This window comes from Platalea leucorodia, assembly GCF_965183815.1.
Source record: "Platalea leucorodia genome assembly, chromosome: 10".
Classification (NCBI taxonomy): Eukaryota; Metazoa; Chordata; class Aves; order Pelecaniformes; family Threskiornithidae; genus Platalea; species Platalea leucorodia.
In genome coordinates, this window is record NC_138832.1 from 17,640,783 (window position 1) to 17,660,082 (window position 19,300).

Sequence of the window (19,300 nt, forward strand, 5' to 3'; positions counted from 1 at the left end):
CGCAGGCGCCGCCATGAGCGGCCGGTCCCGGGCTGCTTCCGGCGCCGGCCCTCCGCGCCGGGACGCCACAGCGCCCCCTGCCGCGGCGGAGGGCGGTGCGGCGGGGGCAGGCGGGGCCGCGCTGCCATGGCGGCGGCGGTGGCGGGCAAGGCGGCGGGGGCGGCCTACGGGCACGGCGAGGGCGGCGGCGGCCGCGGCGGCTTCCTGGGGCCGCGGGTGCCGCCCGAGGTGGAAGCCATGGCCCGGGGCGTGCAGGACGTGGGCAAGGAGACCTTCCGACGGCTCCTCAGAGGTAGGGCCCGAGCGCGGCCTGCCCCGGCGCTGCCGGCCGAGGGGCGGGAGCGGTTCCCCAGCCAGGCCCGGCGGGCGGGCGCCGCTGCGGGAAGCCGTGGGCCCTCTGAGGAAGGAAAGGGCAGCTGAGGGTCGGCTCCCCGCTACCGTGCGTGGGCAGGGCTGCAGCTCTCCTGGGGCGCTTCCCGTTGCTTTTCCCTGCAGGGAGCTACAGCTGAGGGCTAAAGGCAATGACGGGGTTTCTTGGCTCGATTGTAAAATTCTGTCAGATCCGTGAGGGTGAGGTACGGACCTCTGCAGCTACGGACGGCCCCCACACTCACACTGAGCGCTCTTAAAATCCTCCCTCTCTCACGCCTCGGTCCCAGAGCCAGCGGTCGCGTCGCTGTCGGATCGTGCAGGGCGTGCGGAGGTCCGAGACCCTGTGGGTATTTTTATAACGTGCAGGAGCCTCAAAGCGCAGGGGTCTTACTGAAGTTGGGGCTGTAAGATTGAAAATGCTCTGCCTGTTTGATTTTTGGCTGTGAGGCTTCTCCCTGTGGTAAGGCAAGACAGGTGAGATTTTCTCAAGGCACCTTTGACCACCAAAATCAGAGTTACTCAGCTGGGTAAAGTATTGTATGCAAAATAATCGCAGAATAATCGAAGAGAAGAGCTGATCAGCAGAGCAGGAGAAGAGCTTGTTTGTGGCCAGCTGAGAGACCCGCTGCTGCGCAGTGCGGCGGGGTGCTGCGGCCCTTGCGTGCCCGTTCCCTCAGCTCACTTGCTTCCAGGGTTTTTCTTCCTGATTTGAGTCAATAAGGACTCAAAGCATCTGGCAGCTGGTTTGTCTTTAAAAGCGTTGCTGCACAGTGTCAGAAATGGAGCAATGTATCCAGGGTTCCCTTCCAGTAATTGAAAGCAATAAAGCTACGTACAGGCAGAGGCATTTGGGGCAAAAGTAAATACAGATGTTGAGCCGTATTTGCTGTCTAGGGCAGGGGCAACGGAGACCGAAAAGTTACGCCAGTGCCAGGAAGCCTGACCGTCTCCTAAGCCCCATCTGGGTTTAATTTCGGTGTAAATTATCGCCTAGGTTTAGGTGTGCAATAAATGCTTCCTACTGTGGGGGGAGCAGAGAGTCCTTCAAAACCAGCTGGAGCCGGGGCAGGTAACCCTGCCGCCCGGATCCATCCGAGTGCCCCTCTCCCCCAGAGCCTCCAGACTACGCAGAGCTGGCAGAAGTCTCCAGTCGTCTTCTGCTCTCGCTGGTCTGTGATTAACAGCTTGCAGGACAGCGGTTTGTCCTTTAAAGGTTCAGTAGTCTTTGAAGACATGATGGATTTCAACAGAGTATATCTAAATTGCTCTGGCACCGGCACCAAGTTAGTTTTTAGAGGCTGTTGCTGTTACTCTATTGCTAAATAATAACTAATATAAAAAACGAGATGCTGCTTCATATGTCTGCTCAGTTCATGATGTGAAAACTGTATATACCATTATCTCAGGGTTATCCAGCCGGTGTTATTGCAGGCTCTCCTGAACTGCAAGCGTAAGTTTGAGACCGCAGGCGTCTTCTACTAGGAGCAAATGACTCAGCAGTGAGATTTTCTTGGGATGTTTTTTGGTTATTCTTTTTTTTCCTCCCTCAGATTGACTGTTGGAAATGTTGGTACAGCTGATATTTCCGAGTCCCCTGAGCCATACTGAGTAAAAAATCTGGTATTCTAGGGTAATGCAAGTAGGTATTAAAGGAAGACATGGATTTTTAACGAGCGATTAGGGTTGGTCAAGAGAAAGAAGACCAATATTGTCATTAAACTTGTCTAGTTAAAAACTATAAGCAACCTGCTGTTCTTTGAAGGACAGACCAAAGTTGTATTTAAGTAGGTAAGTAGACAGCAACCTGTGTCCTACTCTGTGCATGATCTAGTAGCCAGGCCTGATCTCAGTCCTCTCTTATCCTGGGTATCAGAAGTGTAATTAAGCTGTGAGCAGACTTCTGATGTGAACAAGTTTGTTGATAGAAGCTGAAGTTGGATTTGAACTCGCGAGCAATGAATTTTTTTATCTTTTTTGCATTATCCCACTGGAACAAATTTCAACAGTGAAAACATCTTCAATTTTACAATGCAAAAGCTTAATCCATTGACGTTCTTTTGGTAAAGCGTTGTGAGACTGACCTGTGGTGGTGGATGATCAGATGTATTTACAGAGACCTGAAGTGACAGTTTCACATCAGAAAAAATGTCAGTACGTTAAGTCAAGTAAAATCATAGACATGTTTATGTTAATGTTTGCGGTCTCCAGGTCTTCCTCTTTTTAAAGGGATCTTGTTTTGCTTTCTTATTCACAGTCACTGTTAACGCATTGGAAGGAAAAGACTGCAAGGAATCTGTCAAGCTGATTGCAGAAAGCACTAATCTCTCAGAAGAGCAGCTTGCTTTCCTCATTTCTGGCATGTATACCCTTCTCCGAGAAGCACTGAGACTCCCCTTATCAACTTTGAAACAAGAAGTAAGTTCTGGGAGTACTTGGAGTCCTGATAAGTTAAAAGCCGCGTCAGAGGCAAGTTACCATCTAAACCTTATTTGCCAGGGTGGGGAGCTGCACGTAAAAGTGTTGCTCCAAGTGGTTGGAAGAAACTGTTAAAAATCCAGAGCTTATTATTTTACTTGTTGGGTAGACTTATAGTGGGCTTTTTGGAAGAGCATTTAAGCTTTGGGAAAAAGATTCATGTATCTTTTTCTGCTTCAGCATCTTGATTACTGTGCATGTTTGTTTTCCCTCTTATATTAAAATCCCAGAAGAAACCATTGCAAAGTGTTATTTCATTGGCATCAACTCTCTCTCCTACCCTAACTGTGTGTTCACACATACTGCTGTCACTTTTGTCCACACTTTTTTGTCCAGTTTCTCATATTTGTTTGTCTGCCTTTCTTCATACTTGTGCCGTAGGGGAAGGAAGCTCTTGTGGCCAGAACAATATAGTGGAAATTGGGAGAAAGCACTATTTCTGCTTATGCTATGGATGTTCTGTGTGAATATGTATACATCTGCCATGTTCCCAACCCCTATTCCTTCTTCGTGGCTTTTTCTTTCCTTTTTCATGTTTCTTTACCTTACATTTTTTCTTTTCTCATTTTATTTTTATGTGACCGAACCACTTCTGGGCTTCCAGCATCTCTCTCTTTTTTAAGATACTGTTTTCATATTTACCCAGGTATACTGGGAAAGCTCGTATATTGCAGGAAACACAGTGAAAGTGTGCTTTTAGTATTCAGAACTTACCTTTTGCCACTTCCTTTCTGTTATCATAGTTTAAACAAGTTACTCTAAAACATATTTGAGAATAAGGGCACATAATTACTATGAAAGAAGAATATGCTATGGATAGCTGCATAAAAGAAATGGCAGGGATGTTGTTTTAAAAAATAAAGGCTTCCAAGAGGTTTAGGTCTTTCAAATTAATTTCTCACAACTTGATTAAACACTTCTGGAAATTCTTCTCAATATGTAACCTGTCTTTTCAAAACTACTGGCACTTGAGACTAAAACTTTTGGGGAGAGATGCCAAGCAAGTAACCAGTACGAATTCACTAGGTAAGAAATGATCTTTCAAGACTACATCCTGTAAAATTTCACCTTCCTTGTCTTTTTAGGTTTTTAAGGAAGACCTAAAGGAGCTCAGGTATGCCGGTTTATGCCTGGTTTTTAATCTGTTTGGTTTTTCATAACTTTGATGCAACTACTTCCCCAAATCAACTTTTTTACACAACAAAGTTGGTATAAAACTTACCTGTAAATAACACATAATAGATCTGTTGCCAAATGTCATGTGAAGCCAGATGAAAAAAAAAACAAAACCAGGTGTTGTGTAAGACTTGATTTAGCACTGAGCATGAGCAGTAAATTTCACATGCTGGGGAGATTGGTCTAATTTAGTTCGTAATGTAGGTTATGCAAATGTGAGTGACCTTCTCTCTGCCATCCCCGCCTTGCCCTGCAGTATTTTTTTAACATGTTTGGTAAGACAGTGGTAACATTTCAGAAGCTAAGAAACTGCCCTACTTTTTTTTTTTTTCTTTGAAAGGGCAATGATATAACGCTCATGAAATCCTACCACCTTGTTCAGCTATGATCTCTCCTGCCCATTACCCAAGAAAGTATAGCGTTTGTTACAGACTTAGCCAAAATCTGTATCAGTCCGTTCAGAGTGTCTGAAGTTCATATCCTAAAAGCTAGACATCAGATGCTAATAATCTTTCTAGGTTTTCCCTTATTTCCATATTCAGTAGCAATGAGAGAATAACCGCAGCTGATGTTTTCATCTATAAACCTCTGCCCCGAGACTCAATTATTTTAAAATGCCAGTTTCCCATAATTCTTAGCATTCCAATTGCTACCTAGGAGAAATAGATAGATATGTTTCTAATTCTGTCTTTTTTCATCCTTATTTGTCCGTTAACCTGCAAATTGGCTTTCTCCTCAGACTCTGTTCTGCAGAGTCATAAGCAACTTCAAGCAAATTAAAGCTGCAGGTTTAGATGTGTAATCAGGGTGTAATCGGTGAAAGGTGTAATTGGGGCCATGATGAAAGGTGCCCTGCTAGTTGATACAATTTTGCCTGCAGTTCAGTGCTGGAGTTTGGCCTGCCTTTTGTCTTGTGAGCTAAAATGCAGGCTGCTTCCTCCGCCACGTCATGGAGTTCACACTCAGGTTAAAGTAGGTCAGTAAGAAACTGATGAGTCGCTTTTGACCCAGTGGGAGTTGGTGTTGTTTGAGGTGCACACAGAATGTGTTCAGTGCGATTAAGGAATAATGAAGAGCACTAAAAACTCCATGCCACGTTCTCTGGGGGTGGGTGAATATTCCTCTGTTGAGCAGTGGAGCAAGTTGGTGTACAGGAGTGCCAGAAGTCACTGGCGGGGCTGGCTGTGTACGCTGGCTGTACCCAGAAACACAGACTCCCAGGCCCCTGTCCTTGTCATTTGACCACACGTTAGTGCCTTGCACTTTTGTAGTTGTTGGGGTTTTTTCCTCGCTTTGTGGTTTATTCATGGAACTATGCAGATGTTTTCAGTCCAGATGATCTTTTATATATTGATAAATCTTTTTTTATCTTGTTGTTCTGGTTGATGTGACTGATATAGCAGCAATAGTTCATGTAACTGCATTTGTGTTGCTTGCAGACTTGTATGTTTTATGTGCTGCTCGTTGCTGCTATGCTCCCATGATTCTCACATTATTGGGACTCTTCCTAACTTCCATCTCTGACAGTCTTATTTCCTGTGAGTAGCTCTCTTCACCTTGTGGCTAAACTTTCAGAAGACTAAATAGCTTATTCTACTCTGAAGCTATGATACGTAGTAAATTTGGTAGCACCTTTAGCATCTTTGATTCCTATGGGAAATGTCATTTCCTATGTTTCCCAATGCACTTGGGTTTGGAGATGAAATACCTGCTTGTTTTTACGGCGCCTACTAATTACATTCAGACACTTATCCTTCTGCAGTGACTCTGTGGGTCCTCCTGTGAGCATAAAGAACACATGTAATGGGTTGAACAGCACTGTCTTGGCATTATTGGCGCCCAGTGTTTGGGCAGGTATTTTGCATTTTAAGGCAGAAAAATGGCTTATTTCCCTTTTTTTTTTTTGTGCCTCCTTTTAAAAGGTTTGAGCTCTGAGCCAGGTTAACTTTTTTTCACCTCTCCCGCGTTCTATTTTGTTTCCTTCAGTGAAGCTGAAGATTGGACTGATTCCACCCATATAAAGTCTTGTAATTCTCAATTTCCTGGTGATGCAGCTGGTCTTGGCTTCTAGTTTTGGTGGAGAGAGAGAGGCTGGGAGACATGCCCACTTCTGATTAATTAGATAGGTACTACTGGTTTCACAGGGTTGCCATTCTGTATCCCCTGTTTCTTGGCCTGACTGGCTGAGCCAGTGAGAATAAATTCACTCTAAATGGTGGGTGCTACTTTTTCCCTCCCCTCTCAGGTTGTTAATAACTTTATGGCTCAGGCCAATAACATGGGATTGAGACATCCCCACACCTTCTTCCTTGCCCTTTGAGTCCCTTCCTCAGAATGTTCCTTTGAAACTGATAGCGCAGCTCAGGCCTGAGCTACAGATGGCAATGTTCTGTGTCTGATCTGCTTAGTGTGTGACTGGCCTCGTGTAAGCTGCTTGAGCCAGGAATGGAATTTTTAGCAAAATCATTAACTGCACAGCAAAAATAATGCAAGCTCAAAGGTAGCATTAATGCTTCTGTTTTAGTAACACTTGCTCTTACAGTCAAGCAAGTATAGTGATAGGTATCATAATAATCATATTACAATCCCCTGTCTCCAGCTATTCCACTACATAGAGAGGATATTCGGTCATCATCAGGATGGGTTAAGTGATACACTTGCACGGAAAGTGTAAGTAATGTTTGCAGAAATAGGGTCTTGTCTCTTCTGAAAGAGAGACGCACGCGTGCAGCCAAAAAAGCACTGTCTAGTCCTTCCTCCTCACTTCCCAGTTTGCCTCGGATAACCACCTTGGTAATATGAATTCAGTTTTATCCAAGCATCATTTAAAAATGTGTGTTTTAAACCCACTTCTTCCATTAAGGATTCAAGCTCTAATAACTGCTGTTTCATCTTCCCACTGTGTGAGTTGATGAGTTGTTTTTTCTCCCATCATTAGACACTGTAAGCCCTTTAGGACAGGTAACTTCCTCGTTTGCTTTGATTTTTCTTTGATACACCGCTGTGTATCTCAAGCCACTGGTGAGTAATGTCTCTGGGCACTGATTCATGTTGAGTGCTGGATTTAACTGTGGCAGCAGCAGTAGTTACTTCTCCCCCTTGTCCAACTTGTCTCTCTGTAGGAGATTACTGTCCCTGTGGTAAAGGCAGCTGAACGGATAGTGTTTGCTCTGCAGTCTTTGCAATTCACCGCCTGATATATTGAATGGAAAATCAACAGCAGCTTGTTTGTAAGGGAAGAACAGCGTCGGAGGAATAGTAAAGTAGTGGAGAGGCATAGGGTGAATGGAGTGTGAGTTAGCCTATTCGACCAGTTCTCATGGTCCCCATCAAATTTGTGCTTGTCCTCCCCATGTTAGATATGCTCCTTTTGTAAGTAATCTTAGCTACAGGGGCCTCTGTTTTTACTTTTGAGGGAGCAATCCATTCTGTCTTCTTTTCATTACACTTCAGATGAAATTGAAATGGAATGTGTAGGTTTGGGATTTTTGAAAGCGTGCATTGCTGGCCTGCCTTCTGCACTTGTCGGCCATCAGTAAAACTCTTCCTGACTTTAATGAGAGAAGTTAAGCAAATACTGGGTTATTTTGAAACTCACTGTTGCCATACGAGTTAGGACAGGAAGATGTAATACAGTTTTTAGGGTTCTTGATGTAAAACCATAGGCTGTCCTTTTGAAAGCCTAGACTGAATCAATACGGAAGTGCTTACGTAAGAGCTGATGGCAATTTTAAGCAATGGAAGATGGGAAATGCTGACACATTTTTTGTGTTCTATAATAGATTTTTTTTCTTTTTTGTAGCTAAGGCCATATATTTTTGGTTACAAAACATTATTATTTTTTATTGCTCTTCTCTTTAAGGATACCAGAAGATTTCATCGTGGACTTTTCCAGTATAGTCTTTGGTAACAGGTTAGTATCTTCACGTATCGTGCATTGTGCAGCCAGCAGGGTTGCACAGAGCTCTGCTGGCAAAAATCCCAGGCCTACTGAAGGAACAGCAAAATTCTCTGAATTAATGACAACAAGATTTGTCCCATTATTTTGGTTCAACATAACATGATGTCCATCATGCACAGCTATATATGCAGTAAGTAGCTTTCATCCCAATGTCCAGTTTTTCTGTGATCATCACTAATCAGTTTTTATAATGTTCTGTAGACTCTATAAGGTGCATCAATTCCTACAGGTAAAAAATGCATGGCAGAAATAAGCATTTTTATCATCATTATCATTGCAAGTTAGGGCAAAAGTGAAAGATTTGCTTTGTTGAGAGGCAAGCTACATATGCCTTCTACATGCTGTGGTTCGTGGAAGCTTTCTCAGCGTTTAATCAAGTCTTAATGTATGGTTGAATTGGGAATTCACACTGGGTGACTTGATGACACGTATGAGATACCAAGTGCTCTGCTAGCTGTAATTAATTTTCTAAGCAGCATACCTCAGGAGCTCCAGAGGAAGTACTAAATCAAGACCTTTTTGAACAGCCTATCTCTTTTGTCCATTCTAGGGATTCCTTTTTTCTATATGGTTCTCTGCTGAACCGTATTTCGCTTATTCTACATCCAGAAATTGCTTGGAACTTTTTGCATATGCAAAACTTTCCTCCTTGAAACTTGAGGTCACTCAGCACATAGCATCACTAACCCAACACTGCTCCAGATATTCGGCATGGCATCCTGATAATCATAGTTGTGGTATTTCAGTTACCCTCAGAAGGCTCTGAATGCTGCTACCAAAGTTAAAAATACTTTTCATTTCCTTGGTTAAGATCTTGGCTTAAAGCTAAAGGTTCCTGGAGTAAAAATAAATTCAGCCTTCTCATCTTTTCTTTGCTCTTCTATTTGAATTATAGGTGTTAAGAATGCAAAATTCATGGTTGCAAAGTGGAAATATTGTTTGCAGTGGAGAAAGAAGATAAATTTAGATGTCATTTGAAGCATGCATGATTGTCTGTTTTCTACTGTGAAATCACGATGCTGGAAAATTTAGCTTTTTCTCATTTCGAAAGCTGTGATTATCCTGTGTAATCTTGCTCTGTGTTTTGAGACCAGAGAAGAGCACCTCAGATTTGATTTCTAGACAGATCTGCTTTTATAATCTTAAATGTAACACTGAATCATACATATGCTTATTGCGTTGTAAATATATATGATTGTGATGGTAAGAGAAGTATTAGCATCTGATCAAAAATTCAGTATGAGCTAGATAACCCAGAAAAATCCATTTTTAATACTTTTCCTGGCATCTTATCTTATTTTTGCAATTTTGTTCACTAAACAACAGCTCTGAAGTACTGGAAATTTGACATTCATATTTCTGTGTCGCTGCAGTTCCATCAAGCTTTATGGACTGAAAGGAAAGAAAAACTTGCCACGTTGACACCATCAAATAACTGCATGAAATTAGAACTTTTTTTTTTAAGGGAAAGGATAACCCGAACTTCCCCCTCTCTGAGTGTTTATAATAAATGTACTGCTTTTTTTTTTTTTTAAATAGTGTAGCTTTAGTTTCTACCAGGAGGGTGCGTTCTGTGTGCCATTTGTCAGCATTTCACACGTACCAATTTATTCATTCTCCCTGTTCAGTGGCCTGCTAGACGTGTCTTGTTATGTGCATAGGGAACCATCCAGAATTTGTCTTTAGTTTTGATATTGTTAGGTCAGCTGCTGCTCCAAATTCTCTAACCTTTTGTTTTTGAGTGCTCTTCTGTTCCATCCTTTGGCAGACGATGTTCTTGTCACCAGGTGTATCATCCTTTCCATGTGTAATTTGGATGGTCTCCAGCTAATCCATGGTGCTTTACTTGTTCTAACTTCTGCACTATGTGCTGACAGTATATTGCAGCTGTTGGCACAGCGTGTTTACAAAATGTAATTATAGTCTATAGGTTTTGGATATAAGACCCATTGAGTCTTTTCTGCTCCATTTTGCTATTCCTCTTAGAAATCAATGGCTTGATTAATGGCCTGTATATTTCTGTATGTATGTTGGCCACTATGCGCATTCTGTCATCCTTACAGGATTCTTGCAATTCCAGTTGCGGTCTTGTCCAAGCTGGGAAGGTGCTGACAGAAGCTTAAACTAAGCTATAAAAGCCGCGACTCTTTCTGAGGCAATGGTACTGAAGTGCAGTCCTGACCAGAACTAAAGCTTTGTGGTTTGGCCACAGAAATGCCATAGCTTAACAATATTCAGAAGCTTCACCTCTCTTTGGGCATTGCTGACCTTTCCCACCACCGCTAACTAGAACAACTAGAACGAACTCCTGTTTTCTCTACTCTTTCCTTCCCCGGAACGCTGGTGCTGCACTGAATGGACCGTCTTCCATTGATGGGAGTTAGCGTGTCTTAAGGAAGCAGTAGCAGTGTAGCTATTTTTAGGCACTGCCCAAATTAAGCAATACTCTGACAGCAGCTCACCACTGAGGGAAAGGCCTGTTCTTATTGTTTAATCCTGCTAATGACCATTCTAGACTCCAGCTCCTCATGGCTGCACCCAGCTGTGGTGACCTACTTCCTATCCAGTAGTTGACAGTGAGTAAGAACCAGCTGATCTATTTTTTCTGCTCATTTCTTTACCATACGATTAGGAATGTGTGTCACTTCTGACACCACCCAGCCCCCACAAAAAAAGGAGGAATTCTTTCTTATATTGCCTTTGCTAAATGCAAGAGTATTAGGGGATCTCAGCCTGTCAGTCCTGTGTACCTTATCAAGTCACTAATCTCTCTGGGCAGTTTCTAAAGGCACTAGCTAACTTGCACACAAGAATCTGAGTAGGGATGTTAGGCTATCATTCCTACAGTCCTTGATTTGTTCAGAGAGGATTCCTTTCTGATGTAAAGTCTGTAATTAGATTATGTCTAGCACCATGGATAAAGGTTGTAACGTTTCTTATCCTGCCCTTAGCGGGAGAACTGGAGTAGCTTTGAAATGTACCGTAAATAACTTCCAGAGGCATGGGTTGCTTAGCAAAAAAAAAATAAGATTAAAAAAAAAAAGGTAAGTAACACAAAGTCCAGACTAGCTCCCGAATGGACCAGCTGAGTGACCTCATTCTGGAGATATTTCTGCATATATGTCTAAAAATGGGTGGTTGTTATGTCTTTGTATCAGATTTGGCTTGTTTACTTACCCAGTGCTTAAGATGCTGTTAAAATTTTAAAGATTGTCAACCACCCGAAGTTTAATCGCTGTCAACTGTATTTCCTCGCAGAAATAAACTGAGGTTTGACCAGCCTGATTTCTTCCTGCAATATGAGTAATAAATGAAGTCTTGGCTTCTTGCACATGAGACTAGACAAAAATCTTGAAGGATGTGCTGGGGTTGGCAGTGAACGTTATGTAAGGAACTTAGAGTTTGTAAATTATGTTGGATTAGCAAGAACCCCTGTGTGATTTTTTTTTTTTTTAAGTATGCTTCGAAGTACGCTCTAATATTATTATATTTTAAAACATAGCTGCTCGCTAATACTAGATGCGTTCTGCTGAAGGAGCACAGTGACCTTATTCCAACTTTTTTGCTCAAGTCATCTGTCTTGTTCCTGCTTGCTTGTTCCTGTTGGATCTGCATGAAGGTAAAGATATATTTGCAGATCGCTTTCTATGCCTCACAGTTGCATATAATTGAAATAATAGATATGCCAGCCACCACAATGACTCTTACTAAACTTTGTAGTGACATCAGTTTACTGGAATTACAGAGTCACTTGGTCTCTTTTTTTTTTAACATGGACTAGAGTTAAGCATAGGAAAAGTGGGTAATCTGAGCACAGCTGTCTTAAATACACAAAACCTCCCCTCGTTCAGACCTCTCTAAATGAGGTTAGAGGTAGGAGAGAAACAAGTTCTGGACAGGTTTGTTCTGAGGAGTCTTATTTTCTCTTTAGATTGTTGTTTCTTTTATGAATTTGCATTTCAGTCTCCCATTTCTGATTTACTCTGTAGGCGTCCTGCTTCCGAAGGCGCAGCTTGGATACAAGGAAGTAGGCTGCCAACTGTCCAGGACTTCAAGTGGAGAGTGGACGTAGCTATATCCACAAGGTATAAAAGAGAATCCTGCATGACCCTAGAAATTATTTTGCCCAAGGTTAAACTGACTTGTGCTGCTTAAAAATGTTAACGGTGATAAAATGTGTCTTACTGGTAGGGATTGGCATGTAGCATTAAATGGGAAGATACAGAGGGGATTTTCTGAACAGTGTAGCAGTCAATTTATATACAGGTTACTGCTGTTAACATGGACCTGCCAACAGGCTGCTGCCTTCGTCTTCTACTAATGATACTTTTTAGGCTCCTTATTTGTTTTGATCTCTAAAACCTCTGTGCTAGAAACATTTCAGTCAAACTTTGAGTCTCTCTTTCAATACTTTGAAACTTAACGGAGCTGATACAACTCCACAGGTCCTCAGTGATGATTAGATGGACCGAGCCTCACACAGCCAGCCAAACTCTCAGTTTCACTGGACCAGGGGAGGGAACTCATCTGTTCAGCTTCTCAAGTAGACTATCATTTGTATGTCGCACATGTTAAATAAAATGACTTTCCATCACCTGTACAGTCCGCTGTAGATTCTACAAAGAGAGGCTTCAGAACAGCTCCTTTACACTGCCATAGTTATGCAATTGGTCATTGATCTGCCTCCTAGTTTCTTTCACAAAACAGGAGTAGAGGCCTTTGTGATCATCCTGTCTGTGCCTGCAGTGAATAGCTTCTTGCCATCTGCCACAGCAGAGGCAGCTCGCGGATGGATCTTTGGCTAGAGCCAGAAGGGAACAGAAACCTGTTGGCTTTGCTGTTCCTGGTCTTTGTCTAGTTCTAACCAAGATGGACCAGGGTGAAAGAAATTGGAAGATGATCCAGTATTTGTCAGTAGCGTAAATTGTTAGCATGAATGACTTCATACTGCATTCGTGAATACCTGCATCCGAGGGAGAGCGCAGTCTCTTTGCTGCCATAGTTGAGAGGCCTGTGCGTAATCAGGGACAGTCTTCCTGAAATCAAGAAAAAAGGCTCCTAAGTGAAAATTGTAATGGCCACAAGTTACTAGTTCAGGTGACTCTCAGATGAGCGGTGCCGTAAGCACCACACAGGTATCACTATGCAGAAAAAATCTGTACCTATGAGAGAGCAAAATGTACAGATAAACATCCTCGGGCACAATGCTTGCAAGCTGCAGGCAAATCCTATGATTTGTTTTCCAAACAACACAGGAGCAATACATTATCCTTTTCTATTTTTCTTCTTCTTATTTTCCTCTCCAATCAACCTCCCCCCTGGGATTTCTTGTGTATCATCCAGCAATAGCCTCTGCAAAGAGGTATGGCTTCTGGCTGTAACGCCTGTCAGTACCTGAGCAGGCTTTGGCAACATCAGTTGATGGAAGCTGCACAAGAATGACTCATTTCCCCTCTTTGGGACATCAAATAAAATAACAACCCAGAAATTTAGGATGGAGACTGGAAGAACTTGATTCCCCAAATGAGATGGCAGTTGAAAGTATGAAGGGATGGAAAGGATTAATGCAACATGGTAAACTGCATAAGAAAACTGTGCATTATTACTAGCAGTACTTGGTCAGCTCTTGTCTCTATCATAGTTCCACTAAACTGATTATTACATAAAATGAAAATGCTCCTAAATTTGCAGTTCTAAACTATTAAAAAAATTTTTAGTCTCAATACTGAGGTAAATTGGAAAGGACTCTTATGTTCATGAGTTTCCAGCCAGCCAGGTACAGGACTCTGATTGAAAATACTCATGTTCTATGTAAAGCCTACATGAACATCTTAAATTGTTAATGTACAATGCTGTACTCGTCACACTGCTGATGTCTATTGTTGTAATACTAATAATGTAAATAATTTCAGCTCACTGGCCCGTGCACTTCAACCATCCATTCTAATGATGATGAAGCTTTCAGATGGGACAGCTCATCGCTTTGAAGTAAGTCTGATTGCCATAATAAATAAAAAAGAAACCACTTGAAGTACTTTTTAGAGAGTTGAATTACTATTTAAAATATTAAAGCTTTTGTAAACAATGCATTATCATTGGTTGGTTTGCTTTGGAATCCTTCGTGTTCAGTGTAGCCGCATACAATATATAACGAAACGCCAACTAAAATAATTTCATACCTTGTTCCTACACACGTTTTGCTGAAACCTCATTTGTTAGAAGAATGTTAATTTCTGAAAAGCACTGTTGCATAATATCTGGTTTGATTAAAAATTATGGTTTTGTTATCAACTGTAACCTTCAGACCTGATGGTGGCTCTTGAGGGCAGAAAAATTACTGGGGTAGTTTATAAAATATATTAAACACTTCTAAAGCTCCTACATTTGGTAGAGAATAGTAACATTCTCTTCTATGTCAGAGGTAGTTTTATTCTTTTTCTTCAGTACAGTTCTTGCTGCTAGAAAGAAAGTAAAAACAACTCTTTGCTTTTTACCTCGGAATTCGTCAGTGGCAGTATTTATGACACTGTACGTAGAGGCTTGCCAGAAGATGGCATAAACTCTTCCATATTTTTAACCTTTGAAAAGGAACGCTATTTGTTCTATAAATAACAAGGTAGTGCATACAGGAATTCAGTGCACAGCAGGCATTGTTACATTTGAACTCTGTAAAGATTTTGGCTTCAGTTCATGTGTTAGTAGTAGTCTGGAGGAAGCACCAAAGCACTGTGGGTTGGAAGAGGTGGACTGATTTTACTGTTACAGTGCTTCACGAGAAGGCAGCTATTGAGGAAGGCACAAATTCTGTGGTACATCGCAAAGTGTTGAGGGTGTCACTTCACAGCAGATCAAATTCACCCCTCTGTGGACAGTCCAGCTCAGAGCATCCCGTATGCTCTGTGTGAGGTCTTCCATGGAACTTAAATGATGCCATGGACTTCAGGTTAACCCTTTACAACAGGGTAAGTTTCACTTGTGAGAATAAAAACTAGTATATGTCCTTTACTGTTTAGATCTGGGGCTTCGTTTCCTGGTATATAATGCCAAGTCTTGGTGGCATTGTTCCCAGTTGGTTTGGTTTGGTTTTAGTTTTTTTTGTTGTAAGTCTGTGGAAGACGCTTTGCTATTCTGCAGTGGAGGTGTGTGGGTGTGCCTGTCCAGTACACGCAGAAGTGCAGATATCTGATGGCAAACAATGTGCTTCTCTTAGAATCAGCTCTTTGCTGCTGCTGCTGCTTAGATCTGAATGCCAAAGATCTGGCTGTAAACACGATTTCTGTATCTGATGAGTGGTCTTCCTGCAGTTAGCCGCTCTTTGGGATAAACCTGTGTTTTGGTTCAAGGTACCATATGCAAGCAAATACAGTCCTCAGCTCTTCACTTTCTTTTCATTCAGACACGTTCAGAATGTCCTGCTAACTAACAGGGCTTATGTAAGATGGTAAGTCCAGAAGATAATTGCATTATGAACAGTTTTAAAATGTGTATGCCACAGGGAGAAGTTACGCTCTTTGGTGTCTTGGGTTTGGTTTGTTTTTTTAATCGCAGTGTGACTTCTGACAATGAAGATTTTTTTAAAAAGCAATGCGAATTGCAGCATTTTGAGTCTTGCTGTGTATGTGTCAAAAGTGAAAAGGACATGATGCCTTTTTATGCATTTCTGATGCATATGGAAAATGCAAATCAGATGTTGGATTCCTCTCAGATAATTGATATCTGTGCTACAGTAGGCAGAAGGATGACAAGGGGCTCTGTCAAAAGAACTGTGTGGCTTCAATGTAGTCAAAGAAGTAGAGTAAATTAGGCAGTGCTCTGCAGAGCAGCCTGGGACTGGCTAGACTGCTATAGGTGCTCATGTGAGCATATGCGTTTGTGCACTGCACTAATGTTAATCTGTGTCACCCAGTCTGTGCCTGTGCTCAGATGTGGTTCTCTGTCTTAACAGATAGTAGATTTCCATCCATTTGGCTTCTCAGGCTTGAAATGGTAAAGGAAAGTCCATTAGTCCCCTGCACAGTTGCAAATGTTTTGTATATTTTGATCAAAATCATGATTCTATGATTCTAAAATCTTTTGCCTTCCATGTATAGATGGTGGCCAGTCCCCTTTGCTCTTGAGGTTGCTGCCACGTCTCTTGCTTTGAGGCTCAATTCCTTTCTCCTGCAAGTTGGGACAAGCAGAATATCTGGAATTTGTTGCTTGAGAATTCTGTAGGCTCCATGACCTTCCAGGTGTCTTTATCTTTCCTTCTAATCCATGACTCTCTTCACCACAGCAGCCATCAGTTCACACTCTGGAGTACTTCCTTTCTCGCATCAGGCAGTACAGATGTACTATGTAGCTGTTACTTCTGGTTTTTCCCGCTCTCCTTTTTCACCGAGATGATTTAGTTGAATTAACTAAATTTTATTAACCTCAAATCCTGTGTCTTAAGTCTAAAAAAAAAAACAAAAAAAAGTTTTATAACAGAGATTGGGCTGACACTGTGGAATGTCCCCTACCCATAGGCATTCCTTAGTCAAAGTTCCTAAGATGTTTCATGTTTTCTAACCTGAATATTCTGTTTCAGGTACCAGTTGCAAAGTTTCAAGAACTGAGATACAATGTTGCCCTTATACTGAAGGAAATGAATGATTTGGAGAAAAGGAGCATACTGAAGATCCAGGACTGAACACTTTTAAATCGGGGGTTTATAGAACAGATCTGAAACCCTCAGCGTATCTTGTGAATGGCAAAGCAGGGGACCAGCCCCACTTTGCCTGTCTGAACTGCACTGTAGCATTTATGATGTCTGCTGTAAATATTTTTTCGATTCAAGTGTTAAAAGCACAAGCTCTTTTCATAAGACTTAGGAAAAACAAAAAAATATATCTATGAGAAAGTATAATGCCGTTTGCGAGCATTTTTGCATGATTCATCAAAACATTTTTTAAATAACTATCTTAATAGATGTAAGAGTCATTTATTTCTGATTATGACTCATCAGTCTAATTATTTTTGAAAGCCTGTTACCGGAAGCCCCACCAATGTGTATCATAAGAAAGCTCTGCAGTATCTCAAATAAAAAATAAAATAAAAACCACTCCTGCGCTCTAGTATGACAAATGTGAACTTGAGTTTTGCATACGTAAAATTGCTGTCTGGCTTCTCACTAAGTGCCTGAGGTATAGCTACAGATATTTAAAGGCTAATTTTGAAGAAAACTGGAAGTCTGTGGATCACAAAAGAAATATCGACTGAGCTTCCAGAACTAATTCTGTGGAATTGCAGAAGTGGAAAGGTGCAATCTAAGTCTTCTATCTGGTTGATCAGAATGGGCTAAATAACAGTAATCTCAGATTTCTAACTGGAAATGCCTGCCTTTTGTTTCCTGTATTCCCTATATGTTCAATGTGAACGGAATCATCTGACGTTACTGGGCAGAAACCTCTGGCAGAAACCTCTTCGATGACAGCGAACAGCAGGAGGCAGTAACCTTGCAGGCCACTGCAGCTATGTACTCATTAACAGTGCAAGTCAGACCCCGGGACGAAGAGGCTGCGTACAGCCTCTGGGATGAAAGTCACAGGTATGAGGATATCCAAGCCCCCAGGTCAAGAAAACAGTTAAGCATAGGCTGAAGTTCCCTGAATTGGTCAGGCAGTTGGACTAGATGATCGTTGTAGGTCCCTTCCAACTGAAATACTCTTTCTATTCTAAGTTACTCCTTTGCTCCATGAGTAAACCTTGGAAGGACTCCCTTAACTTGAAGCATATGTTTTAAGTCTCATTTAAATGCCATGGGACCACAAGTATGTCCCCGAGAGTTTTGCCAAGAAGGGATGCGTTCCTCAATCATTGCCTGAACGAGTTTTCCCCCAGCAGCAAAGATACGGAGGCTGTGAGCAGCGGCCCAAAGACAGCACAGGCCGTGGGCCCTAGAACTATAGGATTCATCTGGCTGTTAAAGGTAGCTTAGAAAGCACCTGCCACTACTGTTGTCAAGAACTGGCTTGTTCTAGCTGCTTTCAGGGTTTCTACCTCAGCAGTACCACCCATACTTCTCTTTCATTTTTTGTGACTGTAGAACTTGCCTTTATCTTCCTCACTCCCCGCAGAAAACTACTGAAATTAAAATCGTGGATTCAGGAGGCCTTTTACACTCCCACAGATGTTTGTGTAGGAAAGGATGACTTGGCTCTTGGATTTTAAGAATCACAACAGGCATAAAAAGAAGATCTCATCGTCATACTTTTTAAAAGGAGGCTTCTTTGACAGTAGTCCATACCAATCTGAAGACAGCTAAATAGCTGTGGTCCAGAAAGCTTTTAAAACCTGTGCAAGAATGTGTCCTCTAGTTTCAAATAAAGCTATCAGCCATGATTTCAAACTGTTCAAAAGCTGCATGTTCCATTTGCTTTGTAGGTTACTCATCAATAACTTCCAGGTTTGATCCATACTGCATCTTAACTACCATGTTCAGGTCACACCAAAGCATATAAAGAAGAATTAGCTCCTACAACTTCAAGTGGACTGTAGATTGCATTAATGTGATGTTTTCTTTTTGGTTTTACTTTGTGAAGCTTGTTCATCATCTTTCTAGAATTACATTATCACAAGCTGTGGAACAAAACATACATTCTTATGTTCCTTGTTATAACCTTTCCCTTCTGAATGTTTAGGTTTACATGGTTTCAAACTGGAAAGGTATCTCAACTGAGACCATAAGTGAAGTCTTTTCAGACAAACGGAACACTGCATGGGTACAAAGTGTCCTCAAGACATTTGCAAAGTATTTTTTTTACTGGTTGGAGTAGAAGAATCTATAAATACCTTTACCTTCTAGACAGAATACATTCATTCAGTTGTTCTCCTGTAACAGCAATTGCCTGTGTTCTGCAGAAATGGAAAGGCTTCCTGACTGTTTTCCTCATGTTCTCCTCAAGACTTCTCATCTCAAGTTTGTCTTGCCACGCATTAAGCAGGAGTTTACTGTAACGGGAGGTTTACCATGCACACTGAGGAGTACTTAAACACAGGATTTTCATTCCTCTGTACTGAAGAGTTAATTTGGACTTTCCTTCTGACAGATTAGCTTTCCAGTAAAACAGCAGTTGTCACCAAAATGGGTAGTGGGAGTGGCTAGTAGATAGTTCCTCAGTTTTGATAAAATGTGAGCCTTTAAGTTATTGATAGGTTTCTCAGAACTTCATGGTGAATTATGTGTTAAATATTTGTTCAGCACTTGCTTAAATATCTTCTTACTTCACAATTAAAATACTCTGGAATTTGAACTCCACTGAATTTCTGACTGTAGCCCTTTCATTCCAATACAGA

At 41.7% G+C, this 19,300-nt stretch overlaps 1 protein-coding gene across 1 annotated transcript; it reads left to right on the forward strand.

Moving 5' to 3' along the window:
• Positions 1-126: 126 nt before the first annotated feature.
• COMMD5 (COMM domain containing 5) lies at positions 127-19,015 on the forward strand (the record flags this gene model as incomplete). The annotated part of the gene is made up of 7 exons (XM_082323446.1): positions 127-292; positions 2,627-2,787; positions 3,933-3,961; positions 7,886-7,936; positions 11,974-12,069; positions 13,897-13,972; positions 16,554-19,015. The coding sequence occupies 7 exons, from the start codon at positions 127-129 to the stop codon at positions 16,653-16,655; spliced, it is 681 nt and encodes a 226-aa protein (XP_082179572.1). The 3' UTR covers positions 16,656-19,015.
• Positions 19,016-19,300: the final 285 nt, after the last annotated feature.